Here is a 20598-nt window from a genome sequence, read left to right on the forward strand (position 1 = left end):
ATTGCATTGGGTTAAGCAGCGAAAGATCAGGAGTTAGAGATGCTGAGGCACTGAGTGGCTCAGTCAGTTAAGCACCTGACTTTTGCTCGGGTCATGATTTCGTGGTTTGTGAGTTCGAGCCCTATATAGGGCTCTCTTCTGTTTCTGCTATCAGTGTAGAGCTCACTTTGGATCCTCTGTCCCCCCTGCCTCTCTCCCAATCGCACATGTGCACGTGCTCTTTCTCTCTCTTTCAAAAATGAATAAACACTGGGAAAAAAAGGAATTAGAAATGCTGTTGGATCCTAAAGTTTGGTAGTTGAGGTGAAAGAGCAAGGAAGATGTGTGCCTTTGTTTTTGTTTCTTTTAAAGTGAGACGTGGACATACTTTTCAAACATTTCGTTCCCTTCACAGTGTCTTTGCAGAGCAGAAATTTTTAATTTTAATAGTCTATTTTTTCTTTCATGGGTTGTGCTTTGGGCATTACATTTAAAAATTCATTGCCAAGGGGCGCCTGGGTGGCTCAGTTGGTTGAGTGTCTGACTTTGGCTCCGGTTATGATCTGGTGGTTCACGGGTTCGAGCCCTGTGTCGGGCTCTGTGCTGACAGCTTGGAGCCTGGATCCTGCTTTGGAATCTGTATCTCCCTCTCTCTGCCTCTCCCTTGCTCGCGCTCTCTTTCTCTCTCTCAAAAACAAAAATAAAGCATTAAAAAAAATTTTAAAAACTTTATTGCCAAAGGCACTTAGGTGGCTCAGTCAGTTAAGCGACTCTTGATTTTGGTGGGTCATGATCTCACAGTTGGTAAGATTGAGCCCTGCATAGGGGGCTCTGTGCTGATAGGGCAGAGCTTGCTTGGGATTCACACTCTCCCTGTCTTTCTCTCAAAAAATAACATTAAAAGAAATGAAAATTCATTGCCAAACCTAAGTTCACTTAAATATTCTCCTGTTTTCCACTAGAATTTTTATAGTTTTGCATTTTACATTTATGTCTCTCATCCATTTTGAGTTAAGTTTTGTGAAATGTGTAAGGTCTGTGTCTAGGTGATTATTTATTTATTTTTTTATTCCACCACCACCCCCTAGGTGATTTTTTTTTCATGTGAATGTCCAGTTGTTCCAGTACCATTTGTTCAATAGAATTATTTATCCATTGAATTGCTTTTATTGCTCTTTCATCAGTGGTTAGTTAAATGTGTTCTGGGCTCTCTATATTCTGTTCCATTTATCTGTGTGTCTGCCTTTTGGCTTGTACGACATTGTCGTACGGTACGACATTACTGTAGCTTTTATAGTGAGTCTTGAAACTGAGTAATGTCAGTCCTTCAACCTTCTGTACCGTGTTGACTATTCTGGGTCTTTTGCTTTTCCATATAAACTTTGGAATCTGTATGTCGATATCTACAAAATAGCTTGGGGTTTTGATTGGGAATATATCGAATCTGGATCAGATTGGGAAAAATTGACATCTCAACAATAATGAGTCTTCCAAACTATGGATACAGACTATTCCCCTATTTCTTTACATCATCTTAAAAGTTAAGAATAGACAACTTTGATCTGTGGTGATAAAGGTCCAAAAGATGGTTACTTTTGGGGGAGGGGCAGGTAATGATTAGGGCATGGAGGAGGCTTTTGGGATTTGGGGAGTGTTCTGTTATCTATGTGGTCATTATACGGATATGTTTATTTTGTAAAAATCATCAAGTTGTATACTTAACAATGTGTACACTTCTTTGGTAAAATTTTCAAAAAAAAAAAATTTTTTTTTTTTGAGGGAGACTGCAAGTAGGAGAGGGGACATAGGGAGAGGGGGAAAGAGGATCCGAAATGAGTTCTATACTGACAGCCGAGAGCCCTGTGTAGGTCTCAAACTCTCAAACTGAGCGATCATCATCTAAGCCAAAGTCAGATGCTTAACTGACTAAGCCACCCATGTGCCCCTATTTTCAATATTTATTAAAAAAGAAAAAAAAAGGGGCGCCTGGGTGGCTCGGTTAGTTAAGCGTCCGACTTCGGCTCAGGTCATGATCTCACGGTCCGTGAGTTCGAGCCCCGCGTCGGGCTCTGTGCTGACAGCTCGGAGCCTGGAGCCTGTTTCAGATTCTGTGTCTCCCTCTCTCTCTGCCCCTCCCCTGCTCATGCTCTGTCTCTCTCTGTCTCAAAAATAAATGTTAAAAAAAAAAAAGAAAAAAAGAAAAAAAAAACTTAGAGGAGAGAGTCTGACTGTTTTGATTAAAGAGCAGAAAACTTGGAACCCAAATTTGTGTTTTAGTGGTCTTAATACTTAGTAGCTTTGAAATTTTGTGGGTATAGATTTTTTGTGAGGAAGGAAGTAGGTAAAGAATTTAAATATTGAAAATAAGAGTAGACTTATATGAAAGGTTTTGGGGTTTCTTATAGATTGTTTTTATGTTGAATGGTTTATGGTCACAGATACAGAGAGAACTTTTTTAGTATCAATTTTAAACAAAATGACGGACCGAAGTAGACTAAATCTTGGGAAAAAATTAGGTCATGAATTCTATTTGAAACATAGTGTCCTCCCAAGGGTGGTTGGTGTAAGCCCTATTACTTGGTATTTGATGCTAGGTTAGACAGAACAGTAGAAGGCGTCCTGTTTGGAACAGTTCCACATTATTGCAAGGAAATAGGATCACTTGTAAGGATTTAAAAAATTTTTTTAAAAAATATTTATTTTGAGAGAGAGAGAGTGCAAGCGGGGGAGGGGCAGAAAGAGAGAGGGAGACACAGAATCCGAAGCAGGCTCCAGGCTCTGAGCTGTCAGCACAGAGCCCGATGCGGGGCTCGAACTTTTGAACTGTGCGATCATGATGTCAGAAGTCGGACACTCAACCAACTGGGCCACCCAGGTGCCTGTAAGGATTTTTTTTTTTAACTTTTTGTGACCACAGGAAATATTATATCTTGTACTCTAGTGATCAGGAGCATTGTTATTTTGTCATTAAAATGTTGACCATCTTTAAAGTTGCTTTTGTGTCTAAGTAGCCATATTTACTGCAGAGTATTGTTTTATATAAGAGAGCAATGTTGGAATTCAAGAATTATCTAATAATATGGCTTGTACGTGTGGGGAAGCAGTGTAAATTAATGGGTTAATCGGTATATATCATGTTTGAGGCATTAGCTGCTTATTTTTCTTACAGGTCTAAGGTGGTGATATGTAGGCATGCTAGCAATTAGAATGCCCCATTTTACCTTGACTGTAGAGAAAATCTTGCCTAGAAGCAGTTTCACATAATGGGCTGTGATTGTGACAGCTTGTGGTTTCAACGGAAAAGTGCCTGTAGCAACAGTAAACTTCTAACAGCAGATGACTTCAGTTTGCATTTGTCACATTAGGAACAACAATACTGTTTTAGTTTATTCATTCATTCATTTTATGTCTTTATAATGGTGTTAAAGGATGTTTAGTGATTGTAGCCCAAAAGGAGTAAAATCGAGCAGTGTAAAAGGCAAACCTTTCCTATGTTGAGTGTTTAATGATTTTGTATACTCTGCTATGTCAAAACTCTCAGGAGGGTTTCCTATAGTGGTTGGTCTTAGATAAGACCCCGTTAATCATTGTCTATTCTCACAATTCTAAGTTCACAGGAAGTTCTTAAACATCTAAAAATGTATTGTGAGAAGGAAGACTTTCTTATATGTGTGTGTTTTATTAATGCTTTTATATCTTTTTTTGGTCCAAGTATAATTTGTTACCTATCAGTTTGTATGCTAAAGCAACAGATTTACATTTTTTAAAAAGTCTGTTTAGAGTCTCTCCTCTATTTTATGCTTTTTCTAATTTGATTCATCTACCATTCATCTGTATTCATCTACCACCTCTTCTTGTATGGATAATGTCCAAATCTGTATCTCTTTATTTTTTTCCTTTGAGACCTATATTCCTAAGCATTAATCTAGTTCAAATTAAAGTTGGTTGTTTCTTTTTACTTTCCAGTAGTCCATATCTTAGTTTGGGGTTACCCTGTACCTAGTTGCAAATGCCAATAACTATCCAAGGAGTGGAGTGTTCCATATTGTCCTGTGGGTTGAACTGGTTGATAATGTTCAAGTCTTCTAAATTTTTGCTGACTTTCTGTCTAGTTTTATCCGTTGAGGACTGGAAATCTGCAACTTTTGGTGTTGAATTCTCTCCTTTCCATTTTGTTAGTATTTTGATTTTTATATTTTCCTGATACATTAGCTTTTGTATCATTATGAAATGCCCCTCTTTGTCTCTAGTAACATTTTTTGTCTTAGTCTATTTTTATCTCATGTTTATATAAACATTAGCTCTCCTGTTGTTGGTCTCTGCATACTATATCTTTTTCCATTATTTTCCCTCAACCTGTTTTATCTTTGAATCTAAGGTATGTTTCTTAGACTATATACAATTGGGTCTTTTTTATTTATTCTGATAATCTCTGTCTTTTGATTGGAGCATTTAGGCCATTTACATTTAATGTAATTTTTAATTTAGTTGGATTTACATTTGCTGTTTTATTTTTTTAAATATTTAAAATTTTTTTTAATGTTTGTTTATTTTTGAGAGAGAGAGACTGAGTGCAAGTGGGGAAGGCAGAGAAGGAGTGAGGGAGACACAGAATCCGAAGCAGGCTCCAGGCTGTAGGCTCTGAGCTGTCAGCACAGAGCCCAACCAGGGTCTTGAACTCATGAACTGTGAGATCATGACCTGAGCTGAAACCAAGAGTCGGATACTTAACCAACTGAGCCACCCAGGCGCCCCTGCCATTTTATTTTCTAATGTCTTATTGTTGTTACTATGTACCTTCTTTACTGTCTTGGGAGATACGTATGTGTGTGTGTATTATTCATTTTAGTGGTTGCTATGGAGATTACATCTGTATCTTCATTTGTCACAGTTGTCTTCAAATTAGTGTTTATTTAATTTCAATAAAATATAGAAACATTTTACCAGTAGGGAAAAGCTCCATCTCCTCCTTCCTTTTTATAGTATTACTTTTGTATATTATAACAGCTGTGTGTATTGTAAACCTTGCAATACAGTGTTATAATTACTGCTCTGTGTAGTCTTTTATTTTTTAAGAGAAGAAATAAGAATCATTTATAGCGTCTTTTATGCTAACATACATATTTAGCATTTTTTGTTGTCTGCATTTCATTTTGTGGATTTGAGTCACAAATTCTTTCCTTTTAGCTTAAAGAATTTCCTTTATTATTTCTTGTAAAGCAGGTCTGCTACTAATGAAATTTCTTAGTCTGTTTATCTGGGAATATTTCTTTCTTTCTTTCTTTCTTTCTTTCTTTCTTTCTTTCTTTCTTTCTTTCTTTCTTTCTTTTGTAAATCTTTTATTTTTTTAAATGTTTATTTTTGAGAGAGAAAGACAGAGGATTTGAAGCGGGCTCTGTGCTGACAGAGAGCCTGATGCAGGGCTCAAACCCATGAACTACAAGAGCATGACCTGAGGCAAAGTCCGGCTCTTAACTGACTCTGCCACCCAGGTGCCTGTTTTTTTTTTTTTCTTCCCTTCATTTTATTTATTTTTTTAGTAATCTCTACATTCAATGTGGGACTTGAACCTATGACCCTGAGATCAGGAGTCACATACTCTTCCAACTGAGCCAGCCAGGCACCCCATTTTTAAAAATTCTTTTGTTTTTCTTTTTTTAAAAAAATCTTTTTAATGTTTATTTTTGAGAGAGAAAGAGAGAGAGAGAAAGAGAGAATGTGAGTGGGGGAGGGGCAGATAGAGAGGGAGACACAGACTCTGAAGCAGGGTCCAGACTCCGAGCTGTCAGCACAGAACCCGATGCGGAGCTTGAACTCACGAACCACGAGATCATGACCTGAGCCGAAGTTGGACGCTCAACTGACTGAGCCACCCAGGCACCCCTCAAAAAATTCTTTTGTTTTTAAAGTAGTCTCTCCACCCAATGCGGAGCTCAGACTTAAGACCCCAAGATAAAAAGTCACATGCTCTATACACACTGCCTAACCAGGTGCCCCTTTTTGTCTTCATTTTGAAAGAATATTTTTGTTGGTTATAGCATTCTTAGTTTTTCTCCTCAGCACTTTGTTCTCTGTTCCTTTTTCTCTCTGTCTCTCTCTCCCTCTCGCTCTTTTTCTCTCTTTTTTGTTTGTTTTTTTCTTTTAGAGAGAGAGCTCCAGCAGTAGGGAGTGGGAGGCATAGAGGGAGAGACAAGCAGACTCCACATCAGCATGGAGCCCAACACGGGGCTTGGTCCCACAACCCCAGGATCAGGACCTGAGCCAAACTGAAAGGACACTCAGCCTACTGAGCCTCCCTCCCAGGCGGTCCCTCCCCTCAGCACTTTGAATGTCATTCTACTTTCTGGCCTCTAGTGTTTCTTTTTTTTCTTCTTCTTCTTCTTTTTTTTAAAGTTTATTTATTTTGAGAGAGGGAGAGAGGGGCAGAGAGAGAAGGAGAGAGAATAATTCCAAGCAGGCTCCATCTGCAATGTCAGCGCATAGCCTGATGTGGGGTTCAGACCCACAAACCGTGAGATCATGACCTGAGCTGAAACCAAGAGTCGGAAGCTTAACTGCTGAGCCACCCAGGCACCCCACACATGTTGATATTCTTGACATTGTCCCTTGTGTTTCAGAGGCCCTGGTCATTTTTCTTCACTCTTTTTCTTTCTATTCTTCTGATTGCACAGTTTCTCTTATCATTTTGTTCACTGATTTTTCTATTCTGTCATCTTGAACATGTCGTTGAGCCCTAGTAGTGAAATTTCTTTTCAATTTTTATATTTCTTTTTTTTTTCTTTTCGAAGTTTTTATTTATTTTTGAGAGACAGAGCGCAAGCAGGGGAGGCGCAGAGAGAGAGGGAAACACAGAATCTGAAACAGGCTCCAGGCTCTGAGCTGACAGCACAGAGCCCGATGTGGGCTCGAGCTCAATGAACTGCAAGATCATGACCTGAGCTGCAGTCAGACGCTCAACCGACTGAGCCAACCAGGCGCCCCATCAATTTTTATATTTCTTAAGTGGAGAATGTCCATTTGGTTCTCTTGATAATTTGTTTCCTTATTGAGATTATCTACTTGTTCATTCATTGTTGCTATACTTTAATTTTTAAATCGTATCTTTCTTTAGTACTTTGAACGTATTTAAAATAGTTCTTTTGAAATCTTTGTGAAGCCCATCTGAGGACACTTGTTTTTCTAGTGACTGCCTTTATCTTCTGTGTATGAGTCACATTTCCTATTTTTTAAAGGTCTCTTAATTTTTTCTTGAAAACTGGACATTTTAGATAATATATTGCAAATATATCCAAATATATTTGGATTCTTACTATTTTTCCCTTTGAACGTGTTGCTCTTTTTTTGTTTAGGTAATGGGTAAATCTGAAATCTGTCTCTCCTGCAGTGTGTTGTTGCTTATGTCTCTGCTCAGTTTTTTATTTTTTATTTTTCCTATTTTAAATTTTAAACCTGGCTAATGGTTGCTCTTGTCCTTTCCAACACGGTTTACTAATCAGCCAGTACTTGTACAGAAATTTTGCTCAAATACCTCCCACCAATAAGGATTCTTGTTCTGTATTGATGGATCTGTACATGGATGGATGAGAGCATTTTAAAGTTCAGGCCATTTTCAAGTCTGCTGGCTTTTTTTTTTTTTTTTTTTTAAACTCTCTTGGGCCGTTTGGCATTTTCTCTGCATAATCCTGCAGCCTCAGCCAAGAATATGCTTGACCCATTCATGATCACATCCTCAGGCTAGTGGAACCCTTGGCCTCCCTGCTTGCTTGCTGAGATTGTCACTTGCCCCTATAATGCCCTTGGGACGTAGGTGTGGCTAGCCGGTCCAGATTGAGTGAGGCCTCTTTGTAAGTGCAAAAGCTGACCCTCACATCCTCTTGGCCTGCTGCATGGAGTTAGGCTGAACCTATTGAGCTCCATGGACTTGGGGGAGGAATGGGAGCAGCCCCAGGCAAGGAACACCACAGACCCCCACTATTCTTAATAAAAATCCTGCAGGTTTTTAAACATCAGTATGTTTTGTGTATACTTTTGACAGATTCCTAGAGCTCTGAAATGGTGGTTTTGATTAATTTTGTCATGCCTTATAATTACATTTTGGGGAGTTTTGCTGACCCCATCCCTTGCTCGTAGCCCGAAGTCCTGCCCTACCAATACTTACGAAACCCTGCATACTCATAATCTGTCCCCTCTTCTTCAGTTCCTGAAGAACTATCCTAATAGTAACCACTATCCTGACATTTTGGTAACCATTCTTTTGCTTTTTAAAGTAGTTTTATTTTGTCTTAGTTTGGACTTTGTATACATTGAATGACACAGGTTTTTTTGCAGTTAGCTTGCCTTTTTTTTTGTTTTGTTTACCATCGTTTTTATTGTTTTATCCATGTTGATGTAGTTGTCTTTTGTTTCCACTGCTATATGCTACTTTATTGTACCACAATGTAGAATGTACCACAATTTATTTTTCCATTCCACTGTTTGTTAGTAGATGTTTTGTTTTTGTTTTGTCTATCTCAGAAACAGAGCTGCTGTGACCCATGTGTTTCTCTAGACAGTGTTTTTCAAGTTTTAGGTCACCACCTACTGGGTTGTGAAATCAGTTGAGTGAGTCATGACCAACACTAAATTTTTTCAATGTATAGAATGAAAAAGAAAACATCTGAGTACGTACTTGACATAGGTTTTTGTTTCACGAATGTTACCACAGGAAGCTCCAAACTCCTAAGTCACCCCTTATTTCCTGCAGTCTAATCTTCAGAAAGCACCACGCAGTCCCTGTTCTTTTCCTTCCCCTCCTTCTCCAGCTCATTTCTACTTTAGTTCATCATCAGCACAATCACCAATATTCTTAACTTCCTCTCTGAACTTCCCGAACTTTACCTTCTTGCACTAATAGCAACATGGCTTTCCACTGAGGGCACTGCTTTACCTTGCAAGAGAGTGGCTGTGCTTTTTTCCTCCTGCAGTCCTTATCCTCTGCCTTGGATTTCCTTGTTCCTCATTGCCACTTTTCAGATAATTGCTGTCATCTTTTGACCACTGACCCGTTATGCTGTGATGATTTTTGTTCCTTGCTTAGTGTCATTTTGTCCATTATTACTGTTAATTCTTGGTGATTTCAGTATACACAGATGATCCTTCTGACACTGCCCACTCAGTTCTGTGAACTCACCTGTAATGATTTTGTTCTCTACCTTAGCCACTTATTTCCACAGTCATACTTTAACCAATGTTTCTCAAACTATCTGTTGCGAAGGACCATTGTATTTTTTTTTTTAAGTTGATTTATTTATTTTGAGAGAGACAGAGAGGATGCAGAGGAGGGGCAGAGAGAAGGGGAGAATCCCAAGCAAGCTGTATGTGGTCAGTGCAGAGTCCCACACGGGGCCCCAAACTCATGAAACTTTGAGATCATGACCTGAGTCACAATCAAGAGTCACATGCTTAATTGACTGAGCCACCCAGACACCCCTGGACCAGTGTATTTTTATTTCCAATCCAAATTGGTAGATTTTTGTTTTGTAAAATACGGTCAGCTAACTACTAGGAAATTGAAATGCTGTTTGGTTGTCATGACAGTATCAAATGGCTCAAAGTTTCTAGTCAATTACTCTTAATTTCTATAAGATAGTCCTTGAAGAACAGCATTTTTAGTATAGCACTATTTTAGATCTTGGCAGTTACCAATAAATGTAACCCTTCCATCCTTAACTCCACTGGGATGTCCATTCCATTGGACATTTTCACTGCCCTGTACCTTCTGGATGTGATAATTACAATCATTTCCTTGCATGCAGTCTTATTTCTTTCTTGTACTGTTCTGCTTGCTTGGTGAAACTAGAATTCCGGTTAAATTTCTTCCTCTTCTGTGCTTGACTTACGTAGCTGAACTTCAGAGGAGAAAAACATAACCACATGTGCCAGTCTCACTTGAAATTCATACTCCAGCCCTTAAAGTGGGCCCTTGTTATTGCCTGGAAATCCTACACTGTACTCCCTAGTGTCTTCACTTCCTCACTACTTTTTCACACCTGGTCCTGTGATCAACCTCAACACCACCTCATTGGTCTTCCCTTTTAACAATGACCTTGGTTTCTACTGCCTTGTTGTGGTCAGAAAGAACTTCCACAGATTCCCATTCTGTTTATCACTGGGCTATGAAAATTAGAATGACACCTTTTGTCTTGACAATAATTTTTGCCTTAAGGTCTATTTTACGTATTAATCATAGAGATAAGTCAGCTGAGGGTTATATAATTTTTCATTTATATAATTTTTTATTTCTTTAAATTTATATAAGTCCCTTTATATGGTAGATGGACATTAAATAAAATTAACAACAATTATGCAAAATACTATGAAAGAAAATAGGCTTATGATCTGTATATAACAGGGATCCTATTAATAGGTACCAAAGGCAACCCCAAGGAAGTGATACTTACTCTGATATATGTGAAGAGTAGCCAGCAAGAGGGCTGGCACAAAATAAGTAAAAGGCCAGAGATCTGAAAAAAAAAAAAAAAACAAAAAAAAAAACCTGTTCGTCTAACATTCTTTGTAGCTAGAGGGAGCTAGGGTGTGAGTGACCCAAGATGAAACTGGAGATGGTGGGCAGAGATTTTGAGCAGGGAAGAGCAATCACACACTGCCCTCCTACCCCCATCCCTTAAGTTTGTGTTAGCGGTCCCTACATAGTGTGGGAATTGAGTAAGTAGTATTGCGAATTATTCTTTTTGACACTGTGTAAATTACTGTGCTTAGCATTTTTATTCTCCTCAGATTTTCTGTAGCAAAAGTTTGAACCCTTTTCCATTTTCACAAATTTCAAAACCTGCTATTTCACCTTGTATTAAGTTTTGCTGACCAAGAATGAGGTCTAGTATGAAAGAAACTCCTCCAGATGTTCATAGTAGCCTCATTTAGCCTTATACTTTGTTATTTCCACTCTTTTTTTCTTAATACTTTCCTCTTCTCTGTCTTAGAGGGGCAGTATATTGCTTCCTTTCCATGGTTTAACTCTCTTTCCTGTCCTCTTCTTTTGTCATCTTAGTTTCTCAATGAATGCAGGACTAATACATGCTGCATTTTGATTGTCCAGAACCCAGGTTTTTAAAATAATTGCATATAATCCTTTATAAAGGGGCGAGAGAACTCCCATAAAACTCAGGTTGCCTTGATACTCTCCTCTTGTTCGTCGCCCCATTCCAACCTTGTAAGACATTAAAAAAAATACTTTATGTGGAATCTAAAAAAGAAAAATTTCTCATATAAACATGTCATATTTGCCTTGCAAAAATATTGTTCTGCCTGCTGTATGGAGCTCAGGTTGGTGGTCCAGGAGCAAGACTGAATATGGAAAGAAGAGATGATTGTCAGTGGTTCCATGGAAAAATAAATAATGGAGGTTGTGCTTAAAGTGATTGACAGTGGAGATAGAAAATAGTAGGCTGGAAATATAAGGAGGTAGGACCGATGGGAATTAGTGAATAATGGGATGCAATAAGTAAAGGAGAAGGCATTGTCAAGGATAACCCTCAGGTTTTTGATACGAGTAACTGAAGTAAGCAGTGATGCTTTTTTTACTGAACAAGGGAAAGCTAGAGAAGCAGCAGAGAGGGGGTAGTTCAGAGATGGGTAATTTGGTTTTGGGCATGAAGAGATTGTAGTTTGGCCTTTATGAAATCTAAATGCAGATGTCAGGTGGCTATTTGTGTAGACTGGTATAGAGCTTGGAAAAGAGCTGAGATGGAGAGACAATTACTAGTATAGGGATGGTATTGGAAAGATTGGTAGAAAAGATTACTTTGATGGGTGTGAAAAGGATCTACCCTTGGACTAATGCCTGAGGTTTGGTAGAGGAAGTTAAGTCTATAAAGTAGGCTGAGAAGGAGCAATCAGAAGAAGGAAGCCTGGAAGCTACAGAAAAACACTAGTTTAAGGGGGAGAGGGAGTGGATATAGAATGCTGCTTAGACATTAAGTAAGATGAGGGCCAAACTATGTTTGTTGGATTTAAAGTTATGGGGATCATTAATGACCTTAATAAGAACTGTTCTTCAGGTGTGATAAAAGCAGGTGTCAGATGGGATTGGGTTGGAGGAGTATGAGAAGTAAAGAAATTGGAGGGAATTTAGACAACTCTTTTAATGAGGTTGGCCATGAAAGAAGAGAATGGTAATTGGAGGAGGAGATGTGAGATTGAGGAGGTTAAGTAGGAGGAAGATTTTTTCAAATGAATGAGTGGATGGATGGTTGGATAATCCATTTGAGTTATCTCATTTGAGTGAGAGGTTAATGAATGCTGAAGAATAATCAACAAGGGCTCTAGGGAGACAAGGGGGGATTAACTGTAATATCCAGGTAGAAGGGGACCACCTTTAGAGTGGAGATTAGAACAGCATGGTGGAAAAGAAATAAAAATAACTAAATAAATGCTCTCTGTTGTTTATTTAATACATCATTGTAAATTCACTGAATGTTAAATCAGGTGGTTGAGAGCCTTTTATCCCATTTATAAGATGCAGCTATCATTTGATAGTTTTATCATTTCTGCTGCCAGCTACTTTTGATTACCTCTGTCAGGAAAATACATATATTTTCCCTGACCAAAAACAACATGCAGTAAATACTCTCGTTCTTTGGGAAGATTATTATTTTCTATACATATGACATCTTTTCCCCCTGTGTTTAGAGTACTTCATTTTTATTCTAATGCAGGGAGTTTTGTCAGAACTTCTGTTTTCACTTTCTGTGACTTTTTTCCTTGTGTTTTATGAATTATAACAAAATTCCACTGCAGGGGGCAACTATTACACTTCACGGACTAAATTTGACCCGAACAGTTAAGTAGTTGGTGTCATGAGCAGAAAAGGCACAAGTCCCCTTTTCTTCAGAAGACTCTTCAGTAGACTTTTATGTTAGAGTGGACTTTTGAATAGATAATAACTTGTACATGATAGTAAATTCAAGAGGTAAAGACTTCGTGCAGTAGAAAGGTCTTTTGACTCCTGTTCCCCTCATTTGCTCTCTTTCCTTGCCAGAGTAGCTGGTGTTACCATTTTCTTAAGTATCCTCCCAGAGATTCTGTACATTTACAGACAAACTCACATATAAATATAATTTTGTTCTTTGTTTACACAAATGGTATAATGTACCTTTTTTGTTCATTTAACATTATGTATTGAAAATTGCTTATATTAGTGTATTAAAGAACCTTTTCATCCTTCATGGCCACATCGTATGGACATACCACTGTGAGCTAACTGGTGTCCTATTAATGATGCTAGTGTTTGTGATTAAAATTGCTTTTTTAGGCAGTAAAAGCCTTTCTTTCTTTCTTTCTTTCTTTCTTTCTTTCTTTCTTTCTTTCTTTCTTTCTTTCTTTTTCTTTCATACAAGTTAGCGTATAGTGCAATAATATTTTCAGGAGTAGATTCCAGTGATTCATCCCCTATGTATAACATCCAGTGCTCATCCCAAAACAGTGTCTTCCTTAATGCCCCTTACTCATTTAGCCTCTCCCCCCTCCCACAACCCCTCCAGCAACCCTCAGTTTATTTTCTGTATTTAAGAGTCTCTTGTTTTGTCCCCCTCCCTGTTTTTATATTATTTTTGCTTCCCTTTCCTTATGTTCATCTGTTTTGTATCTTAAATTCCACATATGAGGGAAATCATACATTTCTCTGACTTGTTTCATTTAGCGTAATGCTCTTTAGTTCCATCCACGTTGCAGATGGCAAGATTTCATTCTTTTTGATTGCTGTGTAATACTCCATTGTGTGTGTGCATTGTGTGTGTGTGTATAAACACACACATACATATGGACATTTGGGTTCTTTCCATACTTTGGCTATTGTCAATAGCCTGCTATAAACATTGGGGTGCACGTGACCCTTCGAAACAGCACGCCTGTATCCTTTGGATATATACATAGTAGTGCAATTGCTGGGTTGTAGGTAGTTCTATTTTTAACTTTTTGAGGAACCTCCATACTGTTTTCCGGAGTGGCTGCACCAGTTGCATTCCCACCACAGTGCAAAAGAGATCCTCTTTTTCTGCATCCTCGCCAACGTCTGTTGTTGCCTGAGTTGTTAATTTTTACCTATTCTGACTGGTGTATTGTAAATTTCAATTAACTCTTAGATATAAGGATCTTGAAATGAAAGATAATCATTTGATTGATTTGTCATATTGAAAATACTGATAATGTTATGTTTTCCTACAAAGAAAAGCAGTTTAGATTTATTTGTCTTACCTACACTACTGAAGAAACCAGATTTTTATGGTCATGTTAACGTATTTAATTTTTAAAAAAAAATTTTTTACATGTATTTATTTTTGAGAGACAGAGACAGAGCACAAGTTGGGGAGGGGCAGAGAGAGAAGGAGACAGAATCCGGGGCAGGCTGCAGGCTCCAAGCTGACAGCACAGAGCCCGATGCGGGGCTTGAACTCACAAACAGCGAAATCATGACCCGAGCTGAAGTCAGACACTCAACCGACCAAGCCACCTAGGCGCCCCCATATTTACTTTTCAACCTGATGTTATATACTTTAAAAGGTCCAGTACCTTCTGCTTTCAAAAATTAATTTGAGACTTTTGATTCTTGTGCTTTATGGCTGACATTAATTTCACTTGAGTATGTTTCTCAAATATTTCAGCTATAAGAAAATTTTTTATTCCAGAAATATTAACTTCATTCTATGCAGAAGAATCAACTCTCATTTTTATTTCGCTAGAAAAATCTTGGTTTATTCCTCATATATGGGGTATTTCATATGCATGAATATTTTATTTCCTGTTACATTGCCAGCATGCTTTAGTTATGACACTGGCAGTTTTCTGGTTTAACTTTTACTCCCTCTGTTGGCTTTCAGAGGTGTTGCATTCCTTTTGGAATGGTGTCAGGAATAACATTTATGCTTACATTTTTATTTAACTCAAAAAATTAGTAATGATGCAAATATGCTTATGAAATAGGCTGCATATGAGATTGTTTTAAATTAATGTTTCCAGTGGCTGTGAATGTTCTGGTTTTCTTGAATATGTTGAGGAATCTTCATCAGAATGTCTGTTTTATCAGCAGCTGAGAACAAGGCTATGAAAAACAAAAGATAGTAATACAGATTGTTCATGTTTATGGTAAGGGAAAAAGCAGCCTTGGCATGTTAGATTAAAAAAAGGATTTTCCAAGTATCTTCTAGTTGCTGTCTACCATATGTTGAACTGTCAAGTAACTTGATGGAGTGAAGCAGCAGAGCTGTCTTACAGCTCCTGATGAGTACATGTAGCTTAGTATTTGTGTCTGTTACCAGTGGGACATCATGGTAACTGCTTTCTATAACATCACATGTACAGAGTGAGGTATTTACTTGCCTTGTACATTCTTAGCATCATCCTTTTAAAACCAAACCACCAGTTAATGAAGACTGTATAGGTCACAAATCTTGCCGTTAAAGATTATGTCCTGTGTCTCCATGAGTAAGTGGAGTTGTAGCACATTCAATGGGGGAAGGATGTTAGGTTCTAAAGTTAGTATATAAAGGTGGAAAATGTATGTAGGGTGTTTTCTCTTTAACCCCTTAAGTCATTCATAGACTAGAGTGTACTAGGTTCACAAAGTAGTTGATCTGTATTTAGTGGCTATTGTTTATGAAATAAAGCATGTTGAAACACTAGGCTCACATTCAGCCTGATGAGAGGCATGTGGGAACTAGGAAGGACCATGAGGAAACAGTATCATCAGGCCTGGCATTTTTTTTTTTTTTTAAGTTTATTTATTTATTTTGAGTGAGAGAGAGACAGTGCAATCCAGGGAGGGGGGCAGAGAGAGAGAGAATCTAAAGGAGAGAGAATCACACTTCCAGTATGGAGCATGACACAGGGCTCGATTCCACAAACCGTGAGATCACGACCTGAGCTGAAATCAAGAGTTGGACACTTAGCTAGCTTAGCCACCCAGGCATTCCAGGCCTGGCATCTTAATACCCCTGTAGAGCAACTCTTCCTGAGAGGAATAGCAAATAGGTTTGGTGCAGAGTTACTTTGGGTGCTCATTTGCCAAATGCATGTGGTTGAAGGTTTTTTTAAACACAAGTGTACATTTGGGGGCACCTGGGTGGTTCAGTCGGTTGAGCATCCGACTTTGGCTCAGGTCATGATCTCACAATTTGTGAGTTCGAGCCCCGCATCAGGCTCTGTGCTGACAGCTTGCTCAGAGCCTGGAGCCTGCATCAGATTCTGTGTCTCCTTCTCTCTCTCTGCACGCCACCCCCCCCCCCCCCCCCCGCACTCATGCTCTGTCTCTGTCTTTCAAAAATAAATAAATGTTCAAAAAAAATTTTAAACACAAGTGTACATTTGATGTTACTCCACTGTAGCTTCTTCTCTTTGAGGATTTGAGTATAAAATTATTGAGTATAGTTAACTTGTTTCTGAGACTTTTGAAAAATCTCGTTCCCAGATTTTTTTTTGAAGCATTCTTTTTCCTTTATGTTTAAGTCAGAACGTACATATTTAACTATCAGAGTTTTGAGGCTCCCTTTTTGGACCATTTTAAATAAGGTTTTAAAGTTGAAAATCTTTGGATGCTTGTGCTGGGCTTGCAAGTTCAGTAATTAAGGATTAATATCATGCCATTATTAGTAATTGTGTATGCTAGTGTTTTGGTAATACTAATAAGTCCTTTGAATTTGACTTAATCAGGCAGATAAACATATATTTTAAAGGCCTGTGTGATGGTAATTTTTGCTACCCATTTAGAAAGGTATTCATTAAATAATCTACTATTTCTGTTTATTGATTTTGTGTGTTTTTTGTACAGGTTGCTTTCCTGTTGCATCTTTGACCTAGTTTCCTAGACTCTGCTCCATGATTGAACTTGAAAGTCTGAAATGAAGATGGAGGAGGCAGTGGGAAAAGTCGAAGAACTCATTGAGTCTGAAGTCCCACCGAAACCATCTGAACAAGAGACAGCTAAGGAGGAAGATGGATCTGTAGAACTGGAATCTCAAGTTCAGAAAGATGGGGTAGTGGATTCTACAGTTCTTTCTTCAATGCCCTGCTTGTTGATGGAACTGAGAAGGGACTCTTCTGAGTCTCAGTTAGCATCCACAGAGAGTGACAAGCCAACAACTGGCCGAGTTTATGAGAGTGACTCCTCTAATCACTGCATGCTTTCCCCTTCCTCTAGTGGTCACCTGGCTGATTCAGATACCTTGTCTTCTGCAGAAGAGAATGAGCCCTCCCAGGCAGAAACAGCAGTGGAAGGAGACCCTTCTGGAGTGTCTGGTGCCACTGTTGGGCGCAAATCTCGGCGGTCCCGATCTGAAAGTGAAACATCTACTATGGCTGCCAAGAAAAACCGGCAATCCAGTGATAAACAGAATGGCCGAGTCGCCAAGGTTAAAGGTCATCGGAGCCAAAAGCACAAGGAGAGAATCAGGCTACTGAGACAGAAAAGGGAAGCTGCTGCGCGGAAGAAATATAACCTATTGCAGGACAGTAGTACCAGTGATAGTGACCTGACTTGTGACTCAAGCACGAGCTCATCAGATGATGATGAAGAGGTTTCAGGGAGCAGCAAGACAATCACTGCAGAGATACCAGGTAGAGGATGTTTTTTAAACTGACTGTAGAGCAACCGATGGCATTTCTAAGCTGTCAGGTCGAGTTAGATGAGTGACACTTGAAAAAATCCAGGAGACCTGCAGCTCTGTGTAAATTTGAAGACTGCAGTGTATTAACAAGACATGGCCAGTTTAAAAACCTGTTCTGAGGTTTCCAGTGCACTTTTGCACATCAGCAAAAAAAAAATATTTGAATGGTTAATAATAGGTACAAGATTATTTTTAAGTAATGGAATTTCCTTTCTCTGTAACCCATTACCTGAACTCCCATCATTGCCTTTTTAGCACTGCTTAGATTTAATACTTACTGATCAGCATTATTACTAAGTAAATCCTCCTCAGGAATAGGCACCTTGCTTTATTATATAGCCACTGTACTCGAGCTTATGGTGTCTGAAATAACACGTTCTATCTTCCGTTAAAGTTTTCTAATAACTGTTCCTCCAAAAACCGTAGTTTTAGGCGTTTCCCTCCAGTTCAGCGCATGATAAGATAGTTATCCTTGTGGCACATTTTTCTATTCTAAGTTGTCACTTGCATTGAAAAGAATGCTTTTTGCAGAATTCCCCCCTTTATCCCCCAAGCTTTAAGAAGTTTGTCAGAAATCTGTTTATTCTAGCTCTTATTGGTGTAAGCGTCTGTAATTTATTACATGTTTGACATACCTGTTTTCTCCATATTACCATATTTGGTACTGTGTACTACAAAGGCAGTCTTGAGAGTTCAAGGTGGAAGAAAGACGAAGTCTGAGCAGTTCTTAATTGGCGAATTCTCATTATTGAAGAGACTCTTATGATTAGGAACATTTTATAAACTACGTGGCATTTAATAGATAATGACAGCACTGTTTATTGCTACATTAAAGAGGGGGAGGTTTTGGTTTTTAAAATTTTATGGGTGATTGTTTTTTCCTCCTAGTTTTCTGGAATGTTTGTTTCTACACATGAAGACAGCATATTGCTGATAATACAAAGAATATTTCAAGAAAAATCATATTGGTTAATTAAACCTATAGCCAACCAAACTTCTATAAACTCAGTAACAATGATTTTATAGGTGTTCATCTCATAATAAAAGTCTCATCCTTATAGTACATTAAATATGAGTTTTTAACAATTAGAAATGCTTACTGTTTTAATATCTTTTGAATTCCTTTGGTAGTTCTCTGTGTTAAAATTGCTGGGGAGGGGATTTAATTGACGTTCATCAGTTGAAAGCATGAGAGAGCAGATTTTGGGGTTGTTCTCCGGCAGGTTCTAGGTATATTTCAGTTTTGCATTTAATAATGCGTTTAAGAAAGCTTGATTAACACCTGTAAAATTGTTTATTCATGCATTCTCATGTCCTGTGTTCTAATCTATTAATTAAGATCATAATGAATCTTCAATACAGTGCTTAATTTCACTCACCGAACAGAGTTTTAGGTACCACACCAATATTTTACCTCCTTATGGAAAGGGAAAAGAATGCAGGTGAACAGAATTCTTTTTGACAATAGATCCAGTTATGGAAGTGGCATGAGAAATGTCTTTATGGGCACTCCCCCTGTTTGGCTTACGTAGATTAGGTATGCTTTGTGTATATTATCCAAACTTCCTTGGTTAATGACTGCTTTCACCAGTGTGTAAAACTTTAAAACACCAGTCTGTTTCTTGTCCATTCTGAAGTGTATGCAAACCAAAACACCAAAGTAAATTATCTGAATCTATGATTTAATTTCTTTTGCTTACACCACTTAGTAAGTTTGTGGCTTTTGAAAGTTTGTGGAATTTTCTAAGGTAATCCCAGAGAATCAAATGGTAGGTAAGGTGCTGGGCCACTGTATATGACTGCCTACACTGCACACCACATGTTTCAGGAGGTACTGTTCATATAGGTGGGTATGCAAAGCGCAAAAGAGGGAACAGCCTAAGTTTAAATATTAGGAAGTTCATTTCAACTGTCTATATTGCTACCCCTAAAAAATTGTGACAGCGTGCATTTGTAATGTAATAATAATGTACCCCTCAGTTTCCTGAGTCACATTATGACTTCAGGAAGGGGATATACTCAACCTTATAGCTAGGGCAGTTGTTGAAGAGTTATATAAATTGTAAAGATAGGATAAATTATGAACTGACTTGAGGGCAGCAACATGGACATTCAGGTGAACTTGAACTGGATGTACCTGATGGAATCTCTTAGATTTTGAAATTTGAATAAGCTGTTTACACAGAATGAAAATCCAGAAGAAAAGTAGAAACTGAGATTCTTGTTATACTTTTTCATCAAGGTACAACTGATTTAGTAATTCAGAAAATGCTTCATTTATAAGCTTTGTTAGGATAAATATTGAAGGAATTATGCTAAATGTTCTCTTATGCCAAATAATTTACAATTAATGCATTTTCTTTTAAAGAGTGAAGATAACGATGCAGACTTGTACAGTGTCTGATCATGCTTATTAGTAACTGAGTTTGATATTTGGAAACAGAGGTTTATGAGGATTTTTGGTTTTTAGTTAACTGACAGGCAGCGTAGCATCCACACTAAGTCATTCTCTCCTTGAAGTCTTTGAGAACATATTGCTGTTTTTTTTTTCTTTTTTTTTTTTAATTTTTTTTTTTTTAACATTTATTTATTTTTGAGACAGAGCATGAACGGGGGAGGGTCAGAGAGAGAGGGAGACACAGAATCTGAAACAGGCTCCAGGCTCTGAGCAGTCAGCACAGAGCCCGACGCGGGGCTCGAACTCACGGACCACAAGATCATGACCTGAGCCGAAGTCGGACACTTAACCTAGACTGAGCCACCCAGGCACCCCCATATTGCTGTTTTAAGAATCTGTTTGGAGATACCATATCAAGATAATTCGGGCAGTTCTTGCATGTGAGGAACTTAGAGATGAGCAAACAAAGAGTATTTGTAGTGAATATTAATGTGAAAATGCTTCATGGTAGTCTTGAGTATTTGAGGCTTTTAATCAAATGTCTCATTTATCTTTATAGATGACCTT

General features: G+C 38.2%; 1 protein-coding gene across 5 annotated transcripts in view; it reads left to right on the plus strand.

Moving 5' to 3' along the window:
* Window positions 1–20598, plus strand: part of CD3H18orf25 (chromosome D3 C18orf25 homolog) — an 85113-nt gene that overhangs the window by 20769 nt on the left and 43746 nt on the right. For all 5 annotated transcript variants that reach the window (XM_043558723.1, XM_043558726.1, XM_043558727.1 and 2 more), the window contains exon 2: window positions 16799–17583. In XM_043558723.1, the coding sequence (XP_043414658.1) occupies window positions 16869–17583 (715 nt within the window). In that variant the 5' untranslated portion in view covers window positions 16799–16868. The remainder of the gene's footprint in view (window positions 1–16798; window positions 17584–20598) is intronic.

This window comes from Prionailurus bengalensis, chromosome D3, assembly GCF_016509475.1.
Source record: "Prionailurus bengalensis isolate Pbe53 chromosome D3, Fcat_Pben_1.1_paternal_pri, whole genome shotgun sequence".
NCBI lineage: Eukaryota > Metazoa > Chordata > Mammalia > Carnivora > Felidae > Prionailurus > Prionailurus bengalensis.